The following is a 10,498-nucleotide window of genomic DNA, read 5'->3' as shown; positions in this document are numbered from 1 at the left end:
GAATGGGGATATATAAAATATAAAAAATGTAAAAAGAGTACCAATTCGAACAAAAAAAAAAAATTTAATTTAAAATAACACACAAACAAATGTTGGCCACACGGAGCTAGACGGATGCCGTGTGTTATGCCATCGGTTAATGTATGTGTCTGTATTCATGTGTGTGCATATCTGTATGACATCGTAGTCCTTCCACCCTGTATCCTTCAAATGGGATCCGCATTGGGACGGGGTTGTCCACTTTTTCATCATTCCTCAAACACATACGAGAAAAAATCTGGGCGCCCCTGATTAAATAAATCTGCTTATTATGATGAGAGGAGAGCTAATGCTACAATACTGTTCGTGACAACATATGACGCGCGGAAGGCGAATAATTTATTCCAATTTCTGTGCCATTGGGGTCCATCCAATACAAAAAAATTTACCACGTATATAACTACATCGTCGCAGTCTTTTTATGCCACGGCTTATGCACATCCAGAGGGATGTAAACATGTGCCCTTAAGGAATTATGCCTATAAACGCGTCTAACTGGGTCATAATGTCCTTTTTTGTGTTAACTTTTTTTTCTTGCTAAGTTTATTCTTTGATTACAAAAACATATGACACCTTTCCTTTTCTTCTCAATTTAAATGTGTTGAAAAAATTACAAAAAAAAAAAAGGAAAAAAAGAAAGACAGAAAGAATAAGGAGTGGGGGGCACCATATATAGGTATACTAAAAAAAGCCGCTTTTCCTATAACCCGGATAGCACTCATCATATGTGTCCTTGAAAACATTTCCAGTTACGCTGTTCTTATTATTCTCATTTTCAGTTCTGCTTTTCCCTTTATCGGGCAATTTTCCAGAATAGAGCAAGTTTATGTTATTGCTCTTGTCCAGTTGTGTCTCTTTATTTTTTTCTTTTTCATGTTGTTCCACATTGCGTTGCTTCGTGAGCACATCACTGGCACTTGAGCTGCCATCATCATCCTCGTCTTCCTCAGAGTAATCATCATCGTCGTCGTCATCCTCCTCCTCGTCTGCGCTGCTTCCTACGTGGTTACCCCTATCATTCGCAGAATCCGTCGCAGTGGCTGTGCTGTTCGCCCGTTTGGTGTCACCGCTAACCGCACCCCCATCGTTCTTAAAAATGTCAATGTCATCGTCGTCCTCCTGACCAAGCTCATAATTCTGTTCCTGCTGAAAAAAACTACCTGTTAGTGGTCTCTTTGGCAATCTTTCATGTTTTTTTTTTTTCCTATTTTCCATGTGCCACTTAAAGCAAACGTCTATTTCGTCCAAAACGGAAGACTTCAAATGATAAGTATAATTCACCTTAACGTCGTCTACCTTGTATATATACCTGATAGGCACGTCATTTTTTTCCACCTCCATATTAATGTTGTACTTATAATTAACAGAGTAAATATTTTTATTGTAATTTTTAAATTTCATGTTATTTATTATGTTGTCATAAATGTTTTCTATTTTTTTTTTAAAGTGTATATGATGTGGATGTTCATACAAAAAAAAATATTTAAAAATGTGCCTCGATTCATCGTTTGAAAAAGTTGGTATTTTGTTGGATAAACGACCATCACTTGTTTTATTTGCTTTTAATTTTTCCTTCTCTGAGCTTATCTTATCAATTAATTTGTTTCTTACTTTGTTTAAAAGTAAATAGTCAAGCCCTTTAACCAAATGTGTATGTTCCGTATCTCCTCCCATAAACTTCGACTCATCAATTGTGTTATGTGCATTGTCATATAGCACACTTGCGTCTGGAACATCTTTTACAATTCCTTTTCTTCTTTCTTCTGCTCTGTCTCTATATTTTTGTTCCTCCTTTTCTTCATTTTTTTTTTTTTTTGTTAAATATTTTTGCTTTCTCTTCAACTTCTTCTGCTCCTTCAGCAACAAGTTGTTTTCTCTTTCCTTCTTTTCCTTTTCATAGTTGTCAAAGATGAGCCGGAAGTCGCTGTTTGTTAGTTCGCCAGACATGGTGCTCGATAGGGGAGTCCAAAGGGTCGTGTGGTGAAGTGGAAAACTGCCTTAGCTGGGCAACAGTTTTCAATTTACAAAATGTCCATCAAACTTCATTGGAATGTCTCCTCCCTCCGAAAACCAAACACAGCTCTTCTGATAACTCCCCTCGCGTTATCACTTACGTATGTGGTCTCCCCACGGGCCTACCAATTCGAACTTCTTGCGCGCCGCTCTACTTCGTCTGAATTGTCAACAGGTGGATCTCATATCGACATTCGCGTGCATCCGTTCATGTGCAGCGTATATTCCCCACAACGGAGTCCCCAATGAGGTATTTACTCTTTCTCCAAACAGACATACGTGTATAAACGCATAATGGCAAAGTAAGTGGACATACTTGTACGTCTTGTGGGATATACCCGCAATACCATCCACATCCAATTTCCGCTAACCCTTCAGCAAGGGGAAAATCGTCCCAAATTACGAAAAAATTGAACAAATTAACACAAAGCTGAAAATGGAACAATGCCCAAAAGCCTTGTATGTAATAACTCCGCATACGCTGAGGGGAAAAAACGTGAAACACCCTTTTCCTTCATGTCATTGCGCTGCTAAAAGTATCTGATCAAAATGTGAACATAAATCACAAAATAGAGTCAAATGAACATTCCATATTTTGCCATACTTTTCACATTTAAAAATGTACATCAAGCGCGTACATACGGAAAGGCACATATATATACTAATTAGAGTAACGTGGAAACTATGGGGGCGAATTGCTTCTGCTCAACGAATTTTTTTTTTTCACCAGCGATTTATATATACGCTCATATTTCCGACCCCCTAATTGCCCGCAGAAATGAACATGGCTTGCTACGCCTCGAACGCATTCATTGTACATCTGGTGATTTTTTTTTTTTTTTTTTTTTTTCTTCTTCTTTATGGGATAAAATTAAATTCAATTTTTCCACCCAAAATGTCCCCATTCGTGCCCTTTCCAGTTTTAAAGCCATTTGCTTGATAGTGGGCCCACCTTTGTAACAACACCTATAAGTGTCATATTTTCATGATGCACTAGGTTGTGACCCTCTTCTGCTAAATGGCCTGCAGTTGGAGACCATAAATGGGTAGGCGATTGCATGTAACCTACAGGCAGGCTACATGTACTAATGATTACGCGCATGTTTGCCCTTATGTATATCGCCCTGCGGCCGGAAGCAACTTCAGAAACCCCCCTGCAAAGTCTAACATGACCGTATTTTGTAAAGGGGAAGAACTGAAAACAGACCCCCAAGGGATAATAAACCCTACAACGGCCGATAGAAGCCATTTAGGGAAAATTTTCCCCCAAAAAAATTACCGTGTGAAATGACACCTCGACCAATATGACAAATAGCAATGCGACAAATCAGTCGAGCGATAATGAATCGAATAACGACAGCCCGGATGAGTCCACATATAACCACAACGATGCTTCTTCTGCAGTTGACGAGTTACATGAAAGAAGTAGCACCACACATGATAATGTGTCAAGTGGCAACTTTGGTGAACACTCCCCCAATTATGATGGTAGCCCAAATGATGACCCCAGCAAGTTGAACTCCCTCAAGGGGTATTCCCAGGACAGTAACGAACCGAATGTCGAAACAAATGCAAATAGTGAAAATGTCAATAACGTAGGGGATGCAAGAAACCACCCTGACGGTCTAAACAGTGCAGGGATGTCACCTGGGGGGTTGATGAACCAAATGAACAACGCCATGTATAACCCCACCATGAACTACATGCAAAATAACAGAATGATGATGAATGCTGGAAAAAATTTTCAGGGGAAATTCCCAATGAATATGAACCCACCCATGAACATGTTTCAAAACAGTAATGACATGATGACGAATCCGTTACGCATGCCAATGTATCCAGGGCAACCAAACCCTATGTTATTTAATAACCCTATGCACTACATGAACAATAAAGCCTATTTGAAGCACCTGAAATACAATAAAGTTATTACAGCAGATCCGAGCATACCCCCAAATGAAACCTTGTATGTAAAAAACTTAAACGACAGAATTAAAATAGACGAAATGAAAAAAAGCTTAAAAGATTTATTTAAACAGTATGGTGTAATAGAAGACCTAGTAGTTATGAAATCATTTTGGAGAAAAGGACAAGCATGGGTTGTGTATGATACAGTCGAAAGCTCAACAAAGGCGCTAAATGCCTTACAAGGATTTGTACTTTTTGGAAAAATCATGCAGATAAATTATTCTCATAACAAAAGTGATGTGCACTCAAAGAGAGATGGTACATTTGTCGAACGATCTAAGGAACCCAAAAAGCCAAAACAGATCCTCGAGAGAGAAAGGAAGCAAAAAGAAATCTTCGAAATGATGCAGAGAAATTATATAGAAATGCAATTGAATAATTTTAGAATTATGCAAAATAATGAATTAGAAAAAAGGAAAAAAATTGACTTAAGTCAAATGGATACACAAGATCTAATTGCGAAAGCTCAGGCTAAGGCATACGAGGAAAAGAACAAAAAAAAAAATGAAGACATTACAAATAATAACAACACTATGTACCAGCAACCTACTCCTTACTACCCAATGAACGCATTTGCCCCCATGCAAAATAACTTCGTTGTGGCTTGCAAAATTTTGTTTGTCGAAAATGTCGTGGAGAATGTGAACACCCAAGAGTTCAATGATTTGTTTAAAAAGTTTTCCGGCTTTATCGAAGCCAGAATTATTCCACAGAGGAACGTCGCCTTCGTGGATTACTCCGATGAGGCGGCAGCAACGAATGCGATGAAAGGTAAGGCCGAGGGACCATTTTGTGAGCTGGGTCGACGCGAGGATTCCACGAGCCAAGTTGTTAAGTATATGTCCTCGTGTGTGTATATGTGCGTGGCAACATGTTTGCACATTCAAACAAAAAAAAAAAAAAGAAAAGAAGCAATGTTCAACTGTTGCATTATAGTTTAAAGCACGATTAATACGTAAAACAAAAAAAAAAAGAAAAAAAAGCAACTCCGATGCGTATAACATATGGCTAGAAAGAAATAAAATGTCCACATATGTTGCATGTCCGCTTCGAGTGTCAATTATGTTGTCCCCATACTGAGCACCACCTCACGTGCATTAAACAGTTATCTCAGTATTGCACTTTCTACCCCCCTTTCCTATTTGCAGCTTTGCAAAATTATGAGCTCCAGGGATCTCGGCTAAAAATATCCTACGCCAAGAGATAAGGCGGCCAACGGAGTGTAACCCACTAGTACCTTCGCATACGCCTTTGCTTGCCGTTTTTTTTTTTATTATTATTATTTTTTTTATTTTTAAGTGTCCCTTTTGCCTAAGTTGTAAATAGATTTCCACAGAACGTCCATCTGAAAAATAAAATAATTCAAAAAAATATTTTTATAAGGTTGAAAGGAATAATGCAGAATGCGAATGTTCCATTCTGGAAAAAATAAATCACAGCAGACGTGTCTGACATGGGCGGAGAAAGGAAGAAAAAACCCACCTGTGCTTTGGTCTTCCCATATGAGTATTTCAATGCGGTGTGTATCATGTTGGTTGCACGAGGGTCATCCGTTTTAATCCACACCCTGAGAGGAAAAGTCGCGAGGGAGCAGGTGTTAACGAGATGCAGGGTTTATGCACATGCGTCCATTTTTTTTATGGCGCTTGCGTCCAAATGAACGCAGGCGCATAAAATAGCTTAAACGCCGCATAATGATGCATTGCCAGCACTTTTCCCACTTACCGCCCGTTGTGGCCGATCGCCACTTCATAACTGATGTCTGTTCCAATCAAATCCAAAATGTAGCATTTGTCGCCAATTAAACTTTTGGCGTAGGAAGTGCTAACGGGGAACATATACCCGTCCACCAGCTCGCCCAAATAATTCTCATAATTGATCCACGACTTTACATCAGAGGAATTAATGCAGCTAGCAACAACGCTGTTATTGTCCAAATTGATTTTCTCTATAATCATATATAGTAGTGTACCATTGGACAAATTTGGAAAGCTGCTCTTTGTAGCATATTTAAAACTTTCAATTTTGTGTATGATGCATTCACAATTACAGTTAATGTCCATCTGATAGTAATCCAATTTTTTGGACTTGACTATGCCTATCACCAGGTCGCCTACTTTGGGCATGTACTTATAACTTGTGTTCATAATATCATACTTGTAGGGATAATATGGCGTTTTTAATAAAATGCCTGAACATTTACTTCGGTAGAAGTTATCACTTTCGACGTCATGCACTTGTTCAAAGTTGTGCTCATTTATTCCCTTCACTTTGTCCTTCCCCATCTGAATGTAATCCCCACTTATGATGACCCCATCTTCCATTGCGCCTTCGCGTTTGTGCTATAAAAGGGAGTGCTTGTATACAATGGAGCCACCTTCGAAAGGTATGGAAACAGGTCAGCAAGTGTGCCCGAATGTGCGTGTGCCTTTTTTTCTTTAACCCGCTTTGAATTTTTCCTGGGCTATAAAATTTTTCGAGAAAAAAAAAAAAAGTAGTAGTGCTTTTCCTTTTTTTCACCACCGTGCAGTGACTATACTTTTTATTTGAAATAAAAAAAAAAAAATAATTAATTTGGCCAATGTAGCATACACGGAATAGCAATAGCAATTTTTTCGAAAAGGTAAAAATATATGCATCAAAATGGACGCTGACAAACGGGCGTTGCAACGTTACAGTGGGCGGTAGCAGGCTTCAAAATTGAGCACTAGAGCGGTGCGTATAACTGCGGAAATTGCCTATAAGGGCCTTTAATTAAAAAGCACGCTGTTTTATAACCCCAAGCCGTTGCTTTCGGTACAATATTACGTACAGGTATATATACATATAATATAGCTATTTATCGCTCCCTTTTTCGCGCCTATTTTTTTTTTTTTCTCAAAATTGAAATAAAATTGCTCTCCCAATTTTTGTGAAGAATATATTTTAAATTTTGCAACCACGGACGGTTTTCCAATAGCTTAAAAAAAAAAAAAGCCCCGCAAGTACTTTATATGTCATTTTTGCATCACTTTTGACCCATTTAAATCAGCGCAGACGTATGCAATGTTGGGGTTTAAAAAGAAAAAAGAAATATAAAGCGGAAAATCACAAATTTTAACCAAAAGATGGACCAGAAAAAATAGTTCCCCACTCGTTGCAATAAAAATAACAACTACGCAGTTGCAGCACCAGTGGGAAGGGAGCCTCTGTCGAAGCTGCTAGAAATATACTCATCAGGAAGATATACATGTTCTACAAACCATACCTATTTGTTTTTTTTTCTACTTTTGCTGGCACTAGTACGTAGGACGGGGGAGGCATCTCCCAGGCACCGTCGAAACATGTAGCTTACGTGACCAGCGAAATAGCTAGCCAACAAGCAACAACCCCCCTGGCTGGCATTCTGGTTTCTCCGCCCCGCCTCGCCACACTTTCCCCTCATACGTACAAAAATTGACAGCGTGAACAAAATGACGGACAAGGTGTGCCGCATGGTGGAAAACATGGTATACGAGTTTAATGACCTGAAGAGAAAGGAATTATTCACAGACAAGGAAATCATAGCAATTGCAAACAAAAGGAGGAACCACGAATACACAATTAACAGCTCATCGTGCATACTACTCAACTTCATTTTATACATCGAATTCGAAATGAACTTGGAACAAATAAGAGAAAAAAGAAAATTAAAAAAAAAAAATGATATGCTAAATGAAATTAATGAATATAACAAATTACTAAAAAGTCAATACGAGGAATATAAAAATGTGAAGACCAAAATAGAAAGTGAAAAATGCCCCCAAAAGAGCAAGTCCTTGAAAAAGTTACTAAATAAAAATGAACACAGCATTAACTCTTGTAAGAAGAACATTTTAAAAGTGGAAAATAAATTACAAGTATTGATACGACATAGCTTATCAGATTATTCACTTGTAAAAAGAATAATTAACATTTTCCAAACGTGCCTGAGGAAACATCATAATAACATAGAAATGTGGCTACACTATTTCAACTTTTGCTTTTTAAAACGCAAAATGGAAAATTTGGAAACTGCCATATTGAACAGCCTAAAGTATCATATAAAAAATGAACTCATATGGGTCTTCTACCTGCACTATTTTTATAACATTAGAAAGAATATTCAATACACGAGAAAGCTATATATAAGGGCCATTTTATTCATACCCAAAAGTTTAGCCCTAAACGTTTTATACTTCAACATAGAATTTGATATATTCTACAGACTGCTAAAAAATTTTAAACAAAAAGTAGACAATGCTGCTAATGGGCTTTGTAACCAATTTGTGGACTTTTGCAAAAGTAGTGCAAAGGAACAAGACACCAATGATAATTCACATAACCAAACGAAGGAAGACATACTCAAACAAGATATTGATCAAGGCGATTACAAAACTATTAGGGATGAAGATAAATATGGCCTAGATGTAATCATTTTCCTGGGGAAGAAATATTTAAAAACGTTTCAAAATGATAAGAGCCATCTTTATATTTTCATTTTCCTACTTTTAAATATTTATTTAAAAATGGAAAAAAACAAATGGGTAAAGAATTATGTTCTTGGGTTCGATAATTTTAAAGACATAATCTTTAACTCCATAGAAATGTATAAGGAAGAGCAGCCCTGTTTCTTCTACTACCTGTTTGTGTCCAAATGTGTTGCTTCAGCACGTTGTGACCTTTCGGAGGACAAAGGTTTCCAGCTTTTAAAAAATTCCTTTTACCAAAATGGTGGCGATCAATCGAAGCTACAAAAATATTTCGACGTGGCGCAAGTAAACCGCATGTTACATGAACTGCTGGATACCTTCCACAAAGATCTTATGGTTTACTTCTTCTGTCTCCTACTTGGAAACCTATTCGAGGTCTTTGTAGAGTACACTAATGTGGAGGATGTCTTCACCATCGACAACTCTGCTGGAGCACAATTGCCACTCTCAAGAGAACCTGAAAGTTCCCTCCATATGGATCCCATAAAGGGAGAGGTCCAGGCCAATACTGAACCCAATCTAGACAAACAAGCGGAAGAACAAATCAACAACGACGATGTGGGAAAAAAAAAAAGTATCCTCTTCTACATGAACAAACCCACCATGACAAACCATGAAGAATTACAAATTTTCCAATTTTTAAAGGAAGAAATTTTTCTGTGCGGTCCATATAACTTTAAAAATGTTAATGAAGAGTACCTCAAAGAAAAGGATAGCAATACTTACCATTTTTTACACAAGCTTAACTTTGTGGCCTACGTTTGCCTCTTTGAAAATACACACTCAGATATAAGTAAAAATAATTTCATTTACAATTATGAGCAAACCAACAAAAACAGCGAACTCCTTTCATCCATCCTGTACTGGTTCCTATTCGATCCCAAAAAAATCGAAGAGGGTGATATGCCCAAGAGGAAACACCATTTGGAGCAGCCCAATCAGGTGAATGAAGCGCAGAATAGTCTTAGCAAGAGGCGGAAGAAAGGGTTTACCCTCTTTAGTGCGCACCCCAAGCATCTCGCCCAAACATCCCACAAACGGGGACAACGAAAAGATGCTAACAGTATTTACGAAAGTGATAGCGATAATATGAGTGGAGAAGAAAGCGGCGAAGGTAGCAGTGAAGGTGACAGTGAAACAGACGACGACCGTCATGAGCAGTGCAACCACAACGAAGGCAAAGGAAGGACTAATGGAAGGGAAGACCCAATCGAAGTAAAAACTCAACCCACACGCGGAGACAAAACAGCTACACAGAAAATTTCCATCATTGATGAACTGCTTTCTTTACTGAGCAAAGAAGTGGACGTCTTTGTGAAGATAACCATTTTGAAGTGTGTCCTAAAATTAATTATATTTTTAAACAATAACAAATTGAAGCGCCATTTCAGCGCGATCATCTCGGAGGAGTATGAAATGGTAGAGAAAACTTCTCCCCAAAAAAACTTCCTCAAAGTGGAACTAGCCAATTTGACCCATTTGTATAAAAAGGCGTACAGCGATGAGTGTGCGGAGGTGTAACAAAATTTGTGCTTTTTTTTTTTTTTCTCCTGTTTTTAAATTTGGAATTATTACTCCGCCTACGTGCACATAATTCGCGTCGTCATTTGTCCCCAATTTTTTTATGTTACAAAAAACAATGAAAAAAATTTTGATAAACTCCTTCTCATTTGAAATTTCATACAATGAAAAATATGTACGCCGTCATCTCTATCTTCCTACCTCTGTGCTTATTGAAGAAGCTTAAAAATGTGCCTTCAACATTTTTTTACCAACTCGAACAGTTCACGCGAATAATACAAGTCAGGCCATGTGGGAAGATGCTGCAAAGTCCATGAGGGCAATGACTAAATAGACCAAGTGCTACTACTCCAAAGAGGGAAGAACTACCCCAAGCGAAATATACATCGCGAAACGTGACACAAACGAATATGTCCTAATTTACAAAAAAAAAAAAAAAAAAAAAAAAAAAAAAAAAAAAAAAAAAA

At 37.8% G+C, this 10,498-nt stretch overlaps 4 protein-coding genes across 4 annotated transcripts; 2 read left to right on the top strand and 2 right to left on the bottom strand.

Moving 5' to 3' along the window:
* Positions 1-720: 720 nt before the first annotated feature.
* AK88_00253 (uncharacterized protein) lies at positions 721-1,986 on the bottom strand (the record flags this gene model as incomplete). The annotated part of the gene is made up of 1 exon (XM_012477904.1): positions 721-1,986. The coding sequence occupies one exon, from the start codon at positions 1,984-1,986 to the stop codon at positions 721-723; it is 1,266 nt and encodes a 421-aa protein (XP_012333327.1).
* A 1,370-nt stretch (positions 1,987-3,356) lies between these two features.
* On the top strand, positions 3,357-5,227 carry AK88_00252 (uncharacterized protein; the record flags this gene model as incomplete). Its single annotated transcript, XM_012477903.1, has 2 exons — positions 3,357-4,791; positions 5,169-5,227. 2 exons carry the CDS (start codon positions 3,357-3,359, stop codon positions 5,225-5,227), a joined length of 1,494 nt encoding a protein of 497 aa, XP_012333326.1.
* An 87-nt stretch (positions 5,228-5,314) lies between these two features.
* AK88_00251 (uncharacterized protein) lies at positions 5,315-6,344 on the bottom strand (the record flags this gene model as incomplete). The annotated part of the gene is made up of 3 exons (XM_012477902.1): positions 5,315-5,365; positions 5,503-5,587; positions 5,746-6,344. 3 exons carry the CDS (start codon positions 6,342-6,344, stop codon positions 5,315-5,317), a joined length of 735 nt encoding a protein of 244 aa, XP_012333325.1.
* A 1,128-nt stretch (positions 6,345-7,472) lies between these two features.
* AK88_00250 (uncharacterized protein) lies at positions 7,473-10,031 on the top strand (the record flags this gene model as incomplete). The annotated part of the gene is made up of 1 exon (XM_012477901.1): positions 7,473-10,031. One exon carries the CDS (start codon positions 7,473-7,475, stop codon positions 10,029-10,031), a length of 2,559 nt encoding a protein of 852 aa, XP_012333324.1.
* Between the last annotated feature and the right edge of the window lie 467 nt (positions 10,032-10,498).

Source organism: Plasmodium fragile (assembly GCF_000956335.1).
Source record: "Plasmodium fragile strain nilgiri unplaced genomic scaffold supercont1.2, whole genome shotgun sequence".
NCBI lineage: Eukaryota > Apicomplexa > Aconoidasida > Haemosporida > Plasmodiidae > Plasmodium > Plasmodium fragile.
Note: the sequence above shows the minus strand (reverse complement) of the source record. Positions and strands in the feature narration are given on the sequence as shown.